This window comes from Monodon monoceros, unplaced genomic scaffold (genome assembly GCF_005190385.1).
Source record: "Monodon monoceros isolate NGI ecotype Baffin Bay Population unplaced genomic scaffold, NGI_Narwhal_1 Super_Scaffold_9, whole genome shotgun sequence".
Lineage (NCBI taxonomy): Eukaryota > Metazoa > Chordata > Mammalia > Artiodactyla > Monodontidae > Monodon > Monodon monoceros.
In genome coordinates this window covers 25,581,958-25,599,126 of record NW_021703786.1, presented here as the reverse complement: position 1 = coordinate 25,599,126, position 17,169 = coordinate 25,581,958, and the positions used below count along the sequence as shown (strand labels likewise).

The window sequence follows — 17,169 nt, the reverse complement described above, 5'->3', positions numbered from 1 at the left end:
ATGGACTAGTTTAATAGGCACAGAGCTCAGGTCAAAGGAATGGCCAGAATCACAGAGGTGCTGGGCCGAGGGCAGCCCTGTCTCCTCCCTCTGATCTAAAGTCAGGGCTGTTCTGCCTGGGCTCTTAGGAAATCATCTGTGGCGACAGCAGCGAGGGGGAATGCTCTCTGTTGCATCTAAAGAGGAAAGGCCCCAGGACCTGAAGGGCTGGGGATACCCCGTGTGCCAGATGTTTAGGAGCTGGACTAAGGCAGGGGTGCAGAGGCTTCTGGCAGGTGGAGACAGAGCCCAGGCTTACAAATGCTCTTCTCCCAGGACCCCGTCTGACCCCTTCCGGGCTCAATCACAACCCTTAGCAGACGCTGTAAGCCGAGTCCCGAGCTCGCTGCGGGTCTGGTCCAGGCGGAGGGCGGCGGCCTGGCTTCCAGGGTGGCCAGGACGGAAGGACAAAATGTGCGCCCGGGCTGGCCGGAAAGGCAGCCGTTTAGGTACAGGAGGAAACCGAGGAGAAGGCGGCCCAGAGGGCAGAGGCGCTCCTGCCGCCAGGTGACCACAGGCCACGGACGGCCGGACCCCCGGGGCGAAGCTACCCAGGAAGGGAACTGGGGACCCTCGAGCCCGCCCTGCGGTAGCGCAAACTTCACGAGCCCGGGCTCGGATGCAGGCATCACTGCGCCGTCCAACAGGGCCAGGTCCCGGCCGGTCGTCCCTAGTGGGATTGCCCGGGGGTCCAGTCCGCCTCCCCGACTCGGACGAAACCCACGCCGTGGCTCAGCCTTCTCTGGGCTTCATTCGCCCCACGGGGCGGAGAGCCTGGGCCAGCCGCTGTCCGGCCGCCGCCAAAGAGTGGTCTGCGCCTGTCTCGTCCATCGTCTTCGGGGTAATCTGGGAGCGAGAGGAGGCAAGTCGAGGCGAGAGCGTCCTCCTCCAGCTCGTTTGCTCGGCGGCCCTGGCGGCTAGAGCGTCCTCCCTAGCTCCTATACCCGATGGCCCTGGCGGCTAGAGTGTCCTCCCCCAGCTCCTATGCCCGATGGCCCGGGCGGCTAGAGCGTCATCCCCCAGGTCCTAAGCCCAATGGCCCGGGTGGCTAGAGCGTCCTCCCCAACCCCTGTGTTCGGCGGTCCTGGCGGCTAGAGCGTCCCCCCCCCCCCCCCCCACACACACACACACACCCAGCTCGCATGCTCGGCGGTCCTGGCGGCTAGAGCGCCCTCCCCACAGCGTATGCTCGACGGTCTTGGCGGCTAGAGCGTCCTCCCCCAGCGCGTATGCTCGGCGGTCCGGGCAGCTAGAGCGTCCCTCCTACTGGGAGGCGCGTGTGACCTTCTCGCTTGCGGAGCGATGCTGCCGGCGGCCGCAAGCCTCCTATGGGGGCCGTGTCTTAGGCTTCGAGCCGCCGCCCTCCGCCTCGCCAGGTACCGCAGGCCGCCGAGGGCCGGGCAGCCGGGCACTGAGGGTGCAGGTCGGGGCGGCGTCCGCGGGCGGGGGGCCACCCCGGACTCGGTGGGTCCCTACGGGGGTGGTGGGCGCGGGGCCCCCTCCTGACAGTCCCCTAACCGCGGGGGCCGCCGATAGTTCCGGCGTGGCCCAGGGTGACCTTGGACCGGTCCCTGATTATTTCCGAGCTTCAGTTTCCCCGGCATCACAGTGACATGGTAGGGCTTCCATGAGTGGATCTGGCGTTCTGCCGCCAGGGGCCTTAGGTTCTGAAAGGCTTTGTGTCGCAAAATGCATTCAAGTAATTGCCTTACCTTTGTGGGTTGGTATAGTTCATCCAAGCCGGAAACAACGTCGTGGGTAGCGTGTCTGCATTACAGTTACGTGGGTTTCTAAGGCCCTTTGAAGAACATAAAGTAGCTGGGAAATCCCTTTGTTATCCACGTGGACCCTGGAGTCTGAGAACCTGAGTCAGGACTAAGGAGCTAGATCTTCTGAGCTCATGGCACCTACCTGCCTGGTCCGTGTCACCTGCTTGTGCCAGGCTGATGACTCTGTTTGAATGGGGGTTAGGCAACAGGTACCTCGTGTCTGCTCCGTGCGCCTGATGAGATGCAGCAGCCATCGAGGGGGGGAGGCCCTTGCTGGTGCCCCCCTGGATAACACTCCCAAGGAGTACCCCCCCAAGATCCAGCAGCTGGTCCAGGACATTGCCAGCCTCACGCTGCTGGAGATCTCAGACCTCAACGAGCTCCTGAAGGTATCATGGCCCAGGCCGGGTAGGGAGGTCTGGGGCCCTTTCCTGGGGTATTTGGGAATTTGGTAAATTGTCCAAAGTCTGCTCCATGAATGCAAGGACCTTGCCAGGCATGTCCCTGAGCGTGCCTTGGTGTGATGGCCAGCTCCTGAAACTACCTTTCTCTGTTCCTGCAGAAAACGTTGAAGATCCAGGATGTAGGGTTCATGCCGATGGGTGGCGTGGTGCCTGGTGCTGCCCCTGCCGCAGCAGCCCCCGAGGTGAGATCAGGCTGGGGTCCCGTGCACAAAGAGGTGTTTCTCTGGTGTCCAGCTGCCGTCTTGCCTCACCTCACGTAGCCAGGTTTCTCTCTTCGTCCCTCATCTGGCTTCTGCATCAACCAAACACACCCTGCGAGTCTGCGTGCGCTTTCTGACTGTGGGTGCCCCTGCAGCCTCCCTGGGACCTCCTCCCTGCCAAGGATGTGCAGGTCCCTGCCCATATGAAGACCATGTTCCTAGCAGAAGGGGAACAGCCAAAGGAGAGAAAACGAGAAAAAAAGAAATGTTATCAAACAGAACAGGGAAAAGAAAAAGGAAGAAACTTAAGAAACGGGGAGGGTTACAGTTTCAAGGAAGGCTGCAATGAGGAGGTGACTCTGAGGGAAAACTTGAGGAGTTGAGGATGACAGCGAGGCAGAGGGATGGCAGGCACGTGGGCCATAGAGCATGTCGGTCTGGAGCAGAGAGTGGGGGAGGTGAGGGGCAGCCCCATCCTCTGGATGGCTGGGGCAAGTTTGGGTCTCTTTGTGGAAACCAGAAGACTTGAGTCCACAAACTAATTTTGGGTATGGTTTGGTTTGGGTTTTTTGTAATTTTTGTTACAAGTCTCGAACTTGTAACAAAAGGAGGAATGATAATACAATTACCCATATATCCATCTCCCAGCCTCAATAATCGTAAAGGTTTTGCCATATTTGATTCTCCCATCTCTTGAAGATTGAGGCAGATTTCAGATCTGTTTTGCCTCGTGTGCTGCAGCATCCATTCTGGCCAGCATCCTTGCTGTGAGCTTTTTTGTACAACAAGTACAATTAGCAGGGTTTTCTATCCCAGCCCTTTCAAGTTTTGCTAATAGTTCCAGACTTTCTTTAAAACAGTCGGTTTACTCAAATCCAAACAAGGTCTGTGTGTTGCATTTGGTTGTTGGGTTTCTCAAGCCTCTTAAATCTGGGTCGCTGCCCTCAACCCCGTCCCCCCAGCCATCACCTACTAAGGAAACCAGGTCAGGGGTCCTGTGGAGCGTCCCACGTCCCAGATGTGTCTGATGGTTCCACCAGCGTCATCCACTTCTCCCCCCCACTGTAAACTGGAAGGTGGCTTTACAGTCTGAACATTTGGGGCAAGGAGAGAGAGAATTACTGTGTAACTTGTCTAAACTGGAGCACTTTTAAGAGTAAAGGGGCGCTGTTAATAATTAGGCAGCAGACCCAAACCAGGACTGCCCCAGGCTGTTGGGTCATGTGGTCCTTGCTCTAGGGGCGCTGCAGTCTTCACTCGTGACAGTAGGAGCTCTGTCACGCTCGGTCGTCCCATCGTTGGTCACTTGGTGGTGCTGAAGCTGACTGTATATTTGTCATCAGTATGTAACCTTGGGCTTGGCTGACCACTGCACCAGCACTGCTTTTCTGTAGCGTTATTTTATGTGCAGAGCACTTTTGGTGTCACTCTTCCTTGTCTCGTAAGTTACAATTTTTAAAGGACAAGGAAACTAGAGTGCTGGGTGGTGGGGACAGAAGGCAGTTTTCGAGCAGCCTCTGGAGAGATGGAGCGGAGCGGGTGAGGGAGGAAGAGCACCCAGTTGGGCAGCCTGGGTCTACCTGGCCTGCTGTGGCCTCCCACTGGGATCGTAGGCTTTGCTGGGCAGCCGGCCTGGGCCTTGCCTTTGGGGTTACAGGACATGGTGGCCCAGGAGTGAATCTGCTTGCTTCACCCCATCCTTTCTCATCTCGCCACCCACTTCCTCCCTCCCTCCCTCCCCCAGGCAGCAGAAGAAGACATCCCCAAACCAAAAGAACGGACGCATTTCACCGTCCGCCTGACAGAGGCAAAACCTGTGGACAAGGTGAAGCTGATCAAGGAAATCAAGAACTTCGTCCAGGGCATCAACCTCGTCCAGGTGAGGCTCCGTGCACCGCACAGCCCTCTCCCACCGTCACTGACAGCTCTCAGGCCTGCCCAGGCCCAGGCCAGGTTCTGACTTTGCTCTCTGGCAGGCAAAGAAGCTGGTGGAATCCCTGCCTCAGGAAATCAAAGCCAATGTGGCCAAGGCCGAGGCCGAGAAGATCAAGGCAGCCCTAGAGGCGGTGGGCGGCACCGTGGTTCTGGAGTAGCCGCCCAGAGGACTGTGGACAGGGGTCCCGGGCCCCGAGGGGGGCTCTACCTGCTCCTCGCAAAGCACCCAGGCTCAGCGGACAGAGTGGCCTCGGAGCAGAACTGGGCACCCGCACCACATGGCCAACTCCGTTCTGGGACAGATGTGGATGGACCTGCTGAGATGGAGAGGGAGGGGCAGACACTGCCCGTTCAGCCCCAGGGAGGACTCTAGAAACTACCAAGAGTGTACATGCCCCGCTGTGGCTGCTGGGAAAAATGCATTGTCCAGGTCCTGTGTGTGGAGTTGTTTGTCAGGTGGGCACTATATGCAGGGGGCTGTCCTCTGAGATCCCACTGCAGACAGCAGCCCAGAGGCAGCACAGGGGGCTCTGGGCATTGCCTGTCCTGCTTGCAGGGGCAGCAGCTGCGGCGTGGCTGGTACCAGACCTTCACCTGGGAGCTGGTGTGGGGCGCCTGTGGAACTCCTTGCCCTTAAACTTTGGCGGTCTTCAATAGCACATGCAACCCCTGGCCTGGGCAGGTGGGAGTGAGGTGTGTACCGTAAGTGGGCACAGCAGCCCTGTGAGAGGCTGCCCAGCAGGCAGGAGGATGTGTTTTGCAACCTGCAGCAGTTGGGGGTGTCAGCTGCTCCCTTAGAGGGGGCTCAGGGAGCTGTGTCATGGAGCCAGGGGCGAGGTGAGAGAGGTGGCCTGGTGCCAGAGTGGTGTTTACAGATGGCAGTGGCCGCCCGAGCTTGCAGGCCCTGCCTAGTGCCCTCCTGCTCCAAGGACCCTTGTCTTCCATCTCTTGGGGAAGCTCCATCTCAGCAGGGCCCAGGAGGGGGCGGTAGATTCCTTCCTTACTGGCCCATGGCAGGAGGCCCCTGGGGCTTTGGGCAGAGTGGGAGGGCAGGTGGCTGCAGGGCATTTTGAGTGTCCACTCTGGGAAGGCACATAGTTCCTGTGACCCATGGGGGCCCACCCCTTCTGGCCTGGGTCTCCAGGTCCCGCCTGGAGCCCCCCCCCCCCTTGGCTCTGAGGGACCAGAAGGGGACACTAGGTCTGGGAATGCCACCCTCTGGGTGGGACGGCTCAGGACAGGCCCAGGAGCTGCCAGGCTCCCAGGTGGGTGTGCCCAGCATCCCCCACGCCACCTAGGTGTCCTCCCTGAGGACGTGCCCCCAGCTGGCCTTCATTGTAGGAAGGGTCCAAGGACAGGGTAGGCAGCCCCCTGACCAGAGAGCCCCACTGGCCAAGCCTGTGGCCCATGAGGTTACTGATTCGCCAGCAGCAGATCTCTGGGTGTGCCTTTTCTTAGCAGAGGGGACTGTTGGCCACCTGGGGCTGGGTGTGGCCTGCTGATCCTGCTGCCTTTTCCTAGGGGCAGGGAGTGGTTCCAGGCTCAGGGACACCCCCCAGCCCAGGCATTCGTGGTCACGGGGCCTCCCCCACCCCCGCCAGTGACCTGGAAAGGGTGCTTGTGCTCTGAGCTCCTCCATCTTTCCAGGGCAGCTGGTGGGACAACTGGGGCTCCCCTCACCCCACCCCCCAAGGATGGGGCCCTCTGTTCCATGCTGCGGGTGACTGCACCTCTGGGACCATCAGGCCCGACTCCTCCCGCCTTGTCTACAACACATGGGATGCTGCCATGGTGCTCCCACCTGACCTTGAAGTCCTACCTGAAGGCTCTGTGAAGATCCCGGGCCTTGCCTTCCCAGGCAGCTCCCTGGCCCAGGCCTCCTGTTGGGGGTCCTGGCCCCTCCACCTCCCCCTGATCTGCTCCAGCCTGTAGGTGGCCCTAAAGTGTCTCAGACCTGGAAATGGGTGGAGTGTGCCACTGGGGATCGCCCTGGGTCCCTGGAGCCCACTTGGCCCTTAGGCTTGGCGTTAGGAGGTGGGTCTGCTGGGCATCCTCAGTTGCCCTGCTGAAACCCATGCAAGACCTTACAAGATTCCATCGGAGCCTGGTAGGATTTGGCCTTCGTCCAGGCTCATGAAATGGTCACAGAGGACGCAGCAGTGGGAGATCCAGAGCTGACTCACGTGCTTCTCACCCCCACAGACACCCCCACCCCCCTCCCCGCCAATTCCAGGGACCCTGGCGTCTGCCAGGCTACCCACATGGCTCCATCCTCCCTGCCCAGGCACCAAGAGGAAATGTGTAAATGCCGCAGCACAGACACCAGATCCCAAAGAGGCCTGGCCTGGCAGCTGTGTCCTTAAGCCCTTGCCTGACCTCCCCATCACTCTCTCAGACTTCTGCACAAGTCTTTAGGATCCATTTGAGAATCTGGGATCTTTTTGAGTTCCGTGACCTATAGTTTGCACAATCCACCTTTTTCTAAAAAGGGTGCTCCAGTCTTGGGGCACTTCCCGTTTTCCAGGATTCCTCCCACATTTCCAACTGCCCTTTCAGCAAAGTACTACCCCTTGCCCCACCCTGGGCTCCTTGGCATTTCTGGGCTGGAAATCTGGAGCCAGCTGTTCATGTTCCCAACTGATAACAGGGGTCAAGGCCTCCTGGGGTTCTGGAAGACACAGTTTCCTTAGTCTCCAGGTGGCCGCTTTAAGCAAATAGCAGGGTTTGCTCAGGCACCTAATGCCTCTCACAGAGAATCAGGTGTACCTTTGGGCTAGCAGCACACCTGCACTTCCGGTTTGCTGGGAGGTGTACATCTCCTGCTGGGGCCAGGCTGGGGCAGGCAGTTTGCTGATTGCCGCCTCCCAGGAGCCTGAGCCCCACGCCCCAAACCCTTCTCCTGGGCCGCCTCAGGGTAGCTGCCTGGGGCCGTGTGGTCAGAGCAGGCCTAAGGCTGGAATTGGCTGGGCGTTCTGGGAGGGGCGGGTAGGCGGGGCGGCTAGTCTCTCCGAATTGCCTTTGTCCCTAGTTTTCCTGTAATCCGCAGCTTGGTCCTAAGGACGTTTGCCGCAACCTCTAAGCAGCTGTACGCGTCCCGGAGCCTGCGCCGCGGGGGTGGGACACTGGGTGCAAGTCCAGGGCCGCGACAGGGGGCGGGCACTTAAGGGAGGCAGGCCTCTAGGAGGGGTGGGGGCTGGCAGAGCGCCCAGGCCACTCAGGTCGTGACCTTCGCAGACGTGCCCTAGGCTCCAGGGCGGCCTCGCGGGCTGGCCGGCGCAGGGTGGGGGAGGACGCAGGTCCCTGGGGGGAGTGAGGGAGGTTCACCCGCTAGCTCCCTGCGGTTCGCGCGGCCCGCACCATTGAGGGTCCTCTAGGCGGCTCGGTGGGGCCCACGAGGCTGACCTGCCGGCCGCGACCGCTTTAAGGCGGGGGCCCCGCCCTCGGGCTCGGGGCGGGGTCTTAAAGGCCCCGCCCCTCGGGCCCCTCCCCCGGGCCGCGCGGGCGCATTGGCTGTGCGGGGCGCGGGTGGCCGGCGGCCCTTTGAACGGGCGGCAGCGCGGAACGGGCCGGGTCGCGGCTGGGGCGGGGCTGGTGTCCGGGCTTCAAGGGCCGTGTCGGGGTCGGGGCCGGACACCTGCGCTCCTCGGCGGCGGTGGCGGCGGCGTCCGGGCCATGGCGGCCGAGGCGCGCGTGTCGCGCTGGTACTTCGGTGGGCTGGCGTCGTGCGGGGCCGCCTGCTGCACGCACCCGCTGGACCTGGTCAAGGTGAGTGCGGCGCGGGGAGGGTCCGCCGAGAGGCTCTGCGTGGAGCGGGCGGCGGAGGTGCCCCATGGTCCCCACTTTGCTACCTGTGTGACCTTGGACTGGTCCCTTGGCCTCTCTGAGGCACTTTACCCCGCACTTTTGAGGACACTCGTTCTCCTGGCTGACACGTTGAGGGGGTGGGTCTCTGAGCGCAGCTGGAGGCACCCCGGCAGGACCACGCGCTCCCTCTGCCTACTGGGTGCCAAGCACACACACACAGACGGAGGAAGGATGTGGCCGGCAACCCTGCTTTGGGCTGCTTCTTCCTGGGACGTGGGCACCTGGAAGCCATGATCCCAAGGCTGCATGCAGGTCCTGCCCAGGGAAGGTGATTGTTTCTCCCAGGGAGAAGCAATCACACTGTTTCTGCGTTTTTTTGAAAAAATGCTTATGGGGCAGAACAAGACAGAGATTCCCTTGTCCCTGAGGCAGGCCAGTTTTCTGCCCTTTTCTCACCACAAACAACAAAGAAGGGCCAGAGGCACAAAGCATATTTTGGCCAGTGGGCCCTGGGCCAGGGAACCTGGGCTGTGGTCTTGTGGGGCCTGTTGGCAAGGGCAGCCCCCTGGCCACCCCCTTCCTTATCCCCACCCAGAGCAGCCTGCACCCCACATTGGCCCCCTGGGAGGGATTGGCACCTGTGTCCTGGGCTGACCCAGCCACCCATCAAGCCTGGCCACCAGGAAAAGCAGGATTAGCAGATGTTCGGGGTGGGGCTGAAGCTGGTAGCCCCTCTGGCATTTTAGAGACCTGGGAGAGGCCTGCATGGCTCCTGGTAGTCCCCAGGGCCTGTGACGTGGCCTGGCAGAGCAGGGCCAGGTAGGAAGGTGCTTTTTGGTTTGTGGAGAGAGGAACCCCTTCTCATGCCTGTTTTGTTTTACTTTCTGGATGCCCGTACAGGTCCCTTTGCCCTCCTGCCTCCCCCATCGCAGGCTCGGGAGGATCAGGCTCACTGTCTCTGCCTGGATGTGGACACAGCCTCTGGGGGCTCTTGGAGCCCTCCCTGGCCCTGGGCCAGCCTAGAGTCACTTGTCCAAGGGTCCTTGGGGCATCACTGCCCCTTGCCCCCTCCCTTCTGCCCAGGTGCTGTTTTGCTGCAGAGCGCTTGGGGCAGGGGTGGGAGTCTGGGAGGCCGGCAGACACAGGAATGTGGCTGCCCTCTGGCCCAGGGAGCACACGGTCCCGTGCTGGGGTGAAGCGGGCGGTGCCGGCAGCCATGGAGGCCTCCGGCAGGGGAGGCCCTGGCCAGGGTTTTTACTTCTCGTCATCGTCTTCGGAAAAAGTATCTTAAAACTCCTTGAGCTCTCCCTTTGCCCCACGTCTTGGCTGAACCCTCACAGTGGCTTCTCGCCTTCACGGAGGCTGCTGTGTGGCCACCCTGCCCCCAGGCCCAGAGGGCCTTCTGTTCCTGGCTCACAGCACACTGAGAGAAACTGAGGCAGAAGAATCAGTAACTTGCCTCAGCGGGTCCAGCCAGGACCTGACTTGGCTGGAGAGTGTGCTGCAGGGATGGACTCCGAGGCGTCCTTCCCCCTGTGCACCCCCTGGATTCTCACCCACCTCTTCCGAGTCTCCCATGTTTCTTCAGGTCAACTCTGAGCCCCCCTAACTCTGTCTCTCTCGAGAGGCAGGCGAGGCTACAAAGTGGGGCCCTGGAGTTGCCTAGTGTCCTCATCTAAAGGGTGGAGCTGACAACTCCACCCCATGGCAGGTGGAATTGGGCTCACATGTCGGCTGGTATTGTCTCTTGTGAGATGGTGGTGTGAAAAAGAGGTTGGCGCCAGACGTGGACACAGTCCCGGCTCCACTCCCCAGCTGGTGCCCTTTGAGGCTTCAGTTTCCTGTATCTAAATGCGGGTGCTGGTAGCACTTGGCCCACAGGCTCAGCATGTAAAGGTGGAAGATTGTGGAAAAGGGCTTAGAGCAGAGCTGGCCCTGGTCGGCTCCAGATGGGCCGCGGCTCTGAGCAGGTGCGACCCGCTTCCCCACAGGTGCATCTACAGACGCAGCAGGAGGTGAAGCTGCGCATGACGGGGATGGCGCTGCAGGTGGTGCGCTCCGATGGCATCCTGGCTCTCTACAATGGGCTGAGCGCCTCCCTGTGCAGACAGGTACCTCTGGGGGGCTCCCCACCTCCCGGGGTAGTGGGTGGGTGGGACTCACGGCCAGGGGTCCCTTAGGTCTTGATCCCAGAGCCCACACTCAGCCCAAGGAGGCAGAGGGGTCGCTGGCCTCCCCCAGGCCAGTCGCGCCTCTTGTCCACCGTGGATGCCCTGTGGGCATGGAAGCTACTTTCTCCTTTTCAAGGCTGCTTAGGAGGAAGGAACCGTAAGGCCTGGGGAGCCAGCAGCCCCCCGGGTGGATGCAGGGCGTGGCAGTGTGAGATGTGCTTCTGCCTTGCACAGGGTTGGCCATGCTCTCACAGCCGGCCCGAGACCTCCACCTACAGATGGGGATACTGAGGCTGGCAGGGGCGAGGCGGGAGAAGAGGAGGGTGCGGGGCCTGGACTCAGCCAGCCCTGGGTTCACGAATTGGCTCAGCTGCTTGCTGGCCGAGAGGTCCCTGGGTGTCCCTGTGGTCCACGTGGTGACGACCATGCACTGGAGGGCCAGGGGTGGGGGGGGTGCCCAGCGCCGTCCCTCCCCCTGCACCCTCTGAGCTGGGCCCCTTCTCCCCAGATGACCTACTCCCTGACTCGATTTGCCATCTATGAGACCGTGCGGGACCAGGTAACCAAGGGCAGCGAGGGCCCCCTGCCCTTCTACAAGAAGGTCCTGTTGGGCTCCATCAGTGGTGAGCAGCCGGGTGGGCGGCGGCGGGGGCAGGTGGGGCGGGGGTCATGTGACCCCTTGCCAATGGTCACATGTTGGCTGTTGTGACAGGTTGTATCGGCGGTTTCGTGGGGACCCCCGCGGACATGGTCAATGTCAGGTCAGTGCAGTCCCCGAGGCTGGGGTCTTGCTGTCCCCTGGTGGGGCCGGCCTCGCTCGCTGGGGTCTCAGTGTGTTCAGCCTGGAACAAGCCACTCAGACCGCAGGGTCTGGGGCACTGGGGGATGGCGCTGAGCCTGTGGCGGGGCCGCCCTGGGCGGGGCCGGCTGCTCACTGCCAGAGGGAGCCCCTGACGCCTGCTGGGGTCTGTGGGGCGTCTGGCCCTGCCGCCGCCTGAACCCTCTGCTTGTTTCAGGATGCAGAATGACATGAAGCTGCCCCAGAATCAGCGCCGAAAGTGAGTAGCATGGTGTGCCCGGGGGTTTTGGGGACGGGGCTGAGAAGACCCCTGAGCAGCTCTGCCGGGACCCGGTGGGGACTCCAACAGGGCACCGCTCCTGTGGGGTCACGTGGAGCAGGTCGGGCGGCTGACAGCCTTTTGAAACATACGTTGTGAGCGTCTGTTCTGGAATCCTGAGGGGGCTTCCAGGACCTCTGGGTTCTTCTTCCCCTGTGGGAGGACCCCGGGGTTGGGGACTGGACTGGGAGGTGGGCAGGGGTTGGTCACTCTTTACTCCTTTTTGCACCTGTGCACGTTTGCATGAAGGGTGGTTTAGAAGTTTAAATGAGTTTGTCTTCAAAAGCGTTTGGGAGCTGGGTGGTTGTTTTCGTGGTAAAAACACCGTTTTGTGTGAAACCTAAGACACTGTGGATTCTGAGGCCCTGTTTATGGACCGATGCTGTAGTCAAACACTGGGCATTGGTATCAGCCAGTTCAGGGAGAAGTGTGGCTCCAGGTGATCCCACTGGCCACTCACTGGCCAGAGCATAGGCTGTGGGGAAGGGGGCCCGGCACGGCGTCCCATCTTCCCGCCCCTGGTAACGGCCTGCAGACAGGACTAGCCTCAGAGCTGGCAGCCCGCCCCCCCCCAACAGAGGGTGTTTTCCTGTGGAATTTGGGATCTTCAGGCCCTGAAGTCCCCTGAGCAGGGAGACTGCTCTGAGCTGTCAGAAAAGGCCATTGTTCTCTGGCCCCTGCGGCACTTTGAGTTCCTCCTGGCCTGTGATGGGGGCATGGCCTGTGATGGGGAGGGCCTTCCCAAGGGAGCCAGTGGTCAGGAAGAGCTTCACATAGGCCCACTCTCTGTCCCCCGGCAGCTATGCCCACGCCCTGGACGGCCTGTACCGCGTGGCCCGAGAAGGTGAGCGGGGAGGTCCTTTGCACGGTGGGGGCCTGGGGCAGCCTCCAGCTGGGACCCAGGAGCGGGCCTAGGGAGAGCGCTGTTAAGGACTTGGGGGGAGGCCGGAGGGGTTTGGGCCGAGCACCCAACCTCTTCCCTTCCCCCGACAGAGGGTCTGAAGAAGCTGTTCTCGGGCGCAACTATGGCGTCCAGTCGAGGGATGTTGGTCACCGTGGGCCAGGTAGGGCTTCCGCTTGGGGTGGGACTCGGGCAGCATCTGGGTGCCTGGTCGCAGCCCTCTGAGAGGTCCCAGAGGAAGGCAGTGGGCACAAACACACATGGAGCCGGGGAAGTGGGCTCAGGCCGGTCTGGGCCTCATCTGTCCACCCAGGTGTGGTGACGGTAGATGATCCACAGAGCATGTACTTGGTCAGTCCAGCTGGTGTCATTGTGGGCCCCATCTGCTTTCCCCCGAGCTGTGGGCTGTCCCTTGGGCCCTGACCATCCCTGCTCCCCCAACAGCTGTCCTGCTATGACCAAGCCAAGCAGCTGGTTCTCAGCACGGGGTACTTGTCCGACAGCATCTTCACTCACTTTATCGCCAGCTTCATTGCGGTGAGTGGCGGAGGTGGGGCCCTGACCAGCCTTGGGAGCTGAGGGCGCCTGGGATGAGCAAGGGCTCAGAACGGCAGGAGGCTTTGGCACATCTGGTGGCTGCCCCTCTCAGGCTGCATTAGTAGGCGCCAGGGTCCTGGGGAGGAGTCCATGGATCCCCCAGAGCCCAGGCTGAGACTGTTCCTGTTGTCCCCCATGGCCCTGGGGGTCCAGGATAGTCCTGTGGTGAGGGGGGTGAGGGAGGTGAGGGAGGTGAGGGAGGTGAGGGGTGCCCACCCGCCCTGCCTTCCAGGGTGGATGCGCCACATTCTTGTGCCAGCCCCTGGATGTGCTGAAGACCCGGCTGATGAACGCCAAGGGCGAGTATCAGGTGAGTGGGGGCCTCGCCCTGCTGCTGCTGCTGGGTGAGCCTGTGTCCTTGTGCCAGGGTGTGGACGAGGCTCTGCCCCTCCACCCATGACTGCATCCCCCCCGCTTGCCGTCAGGCCTGCAGCAGCCTGGGCTCTGTGTGTGTTTTTGTTTGTTTTTGTTTAATAATTTGTTTATTTATTTATCTTTGGCTGTGTTGGGCCCATTGTTGCTGCGCGCGGGCTTTCTCTAGTTGTGGCGAGCCGGGGGCTACTTTTCGTTCCGGTGCGCGGGCTTCTCACTGCGGTGGCTTCTCTTGTTGCAGAGCACGGGCTCTAGGCGTGCAGGCTTCAGTAGTTGGCACGTGGGCTCTAGAGCGCAGGCTCAGTAGTTGTGGCGCACGGACTTAGTTCCTCTGCGGCACGTGGGATCTTCCCAGACCAGGGCTCGAACCCGTGTTCCCTACATTGGCAGGTGGATTCTTAACCACTGTACCACCAGGGAAGCCACCTGTGTGTGTTTTTAAATCAGATTCTTTGACACGTTAACAGAGGCAGTTGGGTCACTGCAGTCAGTGAAACTCGGCACGGTGCAGGTCGGCAGGTCCAGCGCCTGGGGCCAAGCACCTGTCCGAGGCTCCCTCCATCACGCACAGTGTCTTCTGTGCTTTTATGGCAGCCGCTCAAGCACCGTAGGTGCCTGGCAGGTCACCCTGGCCCTGGGTGTGCTTTCAGGTTCTAGTTTTGCCTGGTTAGTGGGCAGGGCAGCCCTTGACCTTTGTGCCTGCCAACCCCACCTCCCATGTTTACCTTTGAACTTGCAGGCTGCTTTGCACACTCATGCCTGCCATCAGGTGTGGGGGTGGGGGGGTGGGCGTTCATGCCTTTCGAGAAGCAGCTTTCCATCTTATTGCATTATCTTGCATTTTTTGCAGGGTGTTCTGCACTGTGCCATGGAGACAGCGAAGCTTGGGCCGCTGGCCTTTTATAAGGTTAAGCAGGGGCGTGGCTGGGGCAGGGGGGCAGGGCAGGGGGGGTTCCCTCCAGGGCTATCTTCACGTCCCCCCCCTCTCTCCCTCAGGGCCTCGTGCCTGCCGGCATCCGCCTCATGCCCCACACCGTACTCACGTTTGTGTTTCTGGAGCAGCTTCGCAAACACTTCGGCATCAAAGTGCCGTCCTGATGTGGCCGTAGGAGCAGATGGGTCATGCCCAGGCCCCTGCCCCAGTTTTTTCCAGAGTCCTGGAGGGTCAGCAGCTGAGCGCTGCCCTGAGCCCAGCACCTGCCCACCGTGCTCCAACCCCCTCCTCCCTGGCTCAGGACCCCCGCCCCAGCCTGCCTGGCCAGCCCAGTGACCATCGTCCCCTCCTGAGCTGCTGCCCACCCCAGGCTCTCCCCACCTGATGTCCAGCGGCCTCCTCTGCACACCAGTGACTCCCTCAGAGGGGGGTGTCTAGGCCCCAGGTTCAGTTTTCTCTCTCCCCAAGTAGGCAGTTAACCCTGGAGTTGGGAGGGGCAAGCTGTCCAGGCTTTCTGCAGTCTGGGGTCTCCAGCCCCTGTAGTCTCTTCCTTTCACTAAGCCCAGGGCCCCCAGCACTGTCTTCCAGCAGCTTCCACCGAGGACCTGGGTGATAGAGTGGGGGTGTGGACCCCCGGCATCGCTCACCAAATGACCCGTGCGCCTGCACTTTCATCCCAGGAGAGGGACCATAGCTTTTATGATGTTCTAAAAGGTAGCTGCGCACCCACAGCTGCCAGGCCAGGGCAGAATGAGTACCCAGGAGGGAGGGTCTGGGTGTGACCCACAGGTGCCCCACACCCCTGCCCCCCCGTTGCTTTAACAGTCAGTTTCACCAAAACCTCTCAGTGCCAGCAGGCGGCTGCTGTCTTCATGGAGCGTGCAGTGTCCCCTCCTGGCTCCCTGAGCAGGAGTGGCTTGTCCACAGGGGCTCCTGTCTACACAGCAGTCACTTGCAAGGTCCCCAGCAGCTGGTCAGCCAAAACGCCACTGCCCAGGTTCCACTGCCACAGCAGCCTGCAGATGGGCTGGGAGCTGCATCTGTCTGCCTCCCCCAGTCACCTGGCCACTGTGCCACACCCCCTGCCCCCCAGCAAGTGGCCAGCACTTCCATGTCGCCCTACAGGGGTGTTAATAAAGGACGGTGAAGTGCTGGGTCTGGTTTCTGTGTCCAGGCCACTAACTGGTCTGCCTCGCTGTCTCAGGCTACAAGACCATCCTCTGCACCCTCCAAGGAGGGCTCTTGGGTTTATGGAGGAGTAGGGCCCAGAGGAGGGGAGAAGCTGCAGCCCTGCTTGGATACACTGGGATGGCCTGTGGACAGATGGCTGGGGCGAGAGCAGGGCCTACACATTTAGGGGTGGTCAGTGTTGAGGTCCTGGATCCAGGTCACTGTGGATCCCACAGGGCTGCCCCTTCCCAGCAAGCATCTGGTGCTACAAACCCCCTAGGAATAAGAGTTCCCAGTAGGGCTGGCTGGTCTCCCTAGAGGTGCCCCTTGAGTCAGAGCCCTGGGGTTTTGGACACTGGCCTATTGTCCAGCAAACCCAGAAGGGCCTGGGAGACCCTGGTTCTATGGGCTGCAGACCCTCAGACAGACAGGCTAGGGCAGGAGCTGGTGAGAGTACCATCCTGAGGCCTTTTGATGTCCCAGGACAGGTGGAAGCTGCCCCAGGGCTCCTGCTGCCCCAGCCAGGGGACAGGACAGATGCCCTGGGCAGTTCATTCAGACATCAACGCCTCTGGCACCCTAGCCGTGAAGCAAGGAGAACTGTGGAGCATTTCAAGCAGATAAAAAGTAGAATTTTAGGTCGTGGTGATAGTTGCACAGTTCTGTAACCTGATAACCACTATATCTCAACAAAGCTGTTACTTTAAAAAACAACAGGGCTTCCCTGGTGGCGCAGTGGTTGAGAGTCCGCCTGCCGATGCAGGGGACACGGGTTCGTGCCCTGGTCCGGGAAGATCCCACGTGCTGCAGAGCCTGCGCGTCCGGAGCCTGTGCTCCGCAACGGGAGAGGCCACAACAGTGAGAGGCCCTTGTACCACAAAAAAATAAAAAATAAAACCCACATGCCCCCGCCCCCACCCCCACCCCAGCCTCAGCGGTGAGCTCTCACCAGACTCATGTTGAGGTATTCACACCCCACAGACCCTTCCCCACCCCTGGATTATTTGGAAGCAAATCCCAGATGTCCTGTCATTTATAGATAAGTACTTCACAAGTCTTTGAAAATGCTCTTGAAGAAAATCTAACATAACTGCAATAGTAACTAATACGTAAGAAACAAAGTGGCCGGTGTTACCATCAGATTTCTCGGTTCCACATGCATGTTGTTTAGTCGGTTTCGTTTGAATCCAGTCCAGCTGAGGTCTCCTACTCACGTCTATTGCCGGCCTCCCCTCCCCATCCTTTCTTCACAGGATAAGCCAGGTCCTTGATCCAGCTGCCTCTCCTTCCTACGTCTGTGAATTTCCTAAAACCGGCAGATGGATCTGGATTAGGGTCACATTTCTGGGCTACTGTACAGGGTATGGAGTGCATGTCCCGCCTCAGCGTTTGGGCACGATGCAGCTACTGGCCTGGAAATGCATGGTCGGTGTTGGGGGCTGGGGTGCGGGCCAGACTTCCTGAGCCCTGGGCAGGTGGGTGGGCGGGGGGGGGTCTCACAAGGAGCCTCGCCCTGGGTCTGGCCTGATGCTGCCCCCGCGCTCAGGCTGGAGCCCCGCTGAAGCGGTTGGAACCCAGAGCCCACACTGTAAAGCGGGAGGGGTGAGGGCACGTGACTGTTCGTGGGGCAGGCTGCTGCTTCTCTCGGACCCCTGGCAAGTTGAAAAGGCAGCGTATTTCAGAAATGTTGACCAC

At 60.8% G+C, this 17,169-nt stretch overlaps 2 protein-coding genes across 5 annotated transcripts; both read left to right on the top strand.

Annotated features, from left to right (window-relative positions):
* The first annotated feature begins 1,269 nt into the window (after nucleotides 1-1,269).
* Nucleotides 1,270-4,838, top strand: MRPL12 (mitochondrial ribosomal protein L12). 2 transcript variants are annotated; one of them, XM_029212407.1, is made up of 5 exons: nucleotides 1,270-1,415; nucleotides 2,011-2,197; nucleotides 2,371-2,454; nucleotides 4,217-4,351; nucleotides 4,449-4,838. In XM_029212407.1, the coding sequence occupies exons 1-5, from the start codon at nucleotides 1,342-1,344 to the stop codon at nucleotides 4,563-4,565; spliced, it is 597 nt and encodes a 198-aa protein (XP_029068240.1). In that variant the 5' UTR covers nucleotides 1,270-1,341; the 3' UTR covers nucleotides 4,566-4,838. The 2 variants fall into 2 exon arrangements, with proteins under 2 accessions (XP_029068240.1, XP_029068241.1); XM_029212408.1 differs by having other exon boundaries at nucleotides 1,289-1,415; nucleotides 1,770-2,197; nucleotides 4,449-4,831.
* Nucleotides 4,839-7,824: 2,986 nt separating this feature from the next.
* On the top strand, nucleotides 7,825-16,241 carry SLC25A10 (solute carrier family 25 member 10). Of its 3 annotated transcripts, none has more exons than XM_029212406.1 (11): nucleotides 7,825-8,172; nucleotides 10,203-10,322; nucleotides 10,891-11,005; nucleotides 11,095-11,143; nucleotides 11,399-11,440; nucleotides 12,301-12,344; nucleotides 12,494-12,564; nucleotides 12,846-12,951; nucleotides 13,205-13,308; nucleotides 14,221-14,277; nucleotides 14,367-16,241. In XM_029212406.1, the coding sequence occupies exons 1-11, from the start codon at nucleotides 8,080-8,082 to the stop codon at nucleotides 14,466-14,468; spliced, it is 903 nt and encodes a 300-aa protein (XP_029068239.1). In that variant the 5' UTR covers nucleotides 7,825-8,079; the 3' UTR covers nucleotides 14,469-16,241. The 3 variants fall into 3 exon arrangements, with proteins under 3 accessions (XP_029068239.1, XP_029068237.1, XP_029068236.1); XM_029212404.1 differs by having other exon boundaries at nucleotides 8,078-8,172; nucleotides 12,846-12,938; nucleotides 13,231-13,308; XM_029212403.1 differs by having other exon boundaries at nucleotides 8,078-8,172; nucleotides 12,846-12,938; nucleotides 13,231-13,308; nucleotides 14,221-16,241.
* Nucleotides 16,242-17,169: the final 928 nt, after the last annotated feature.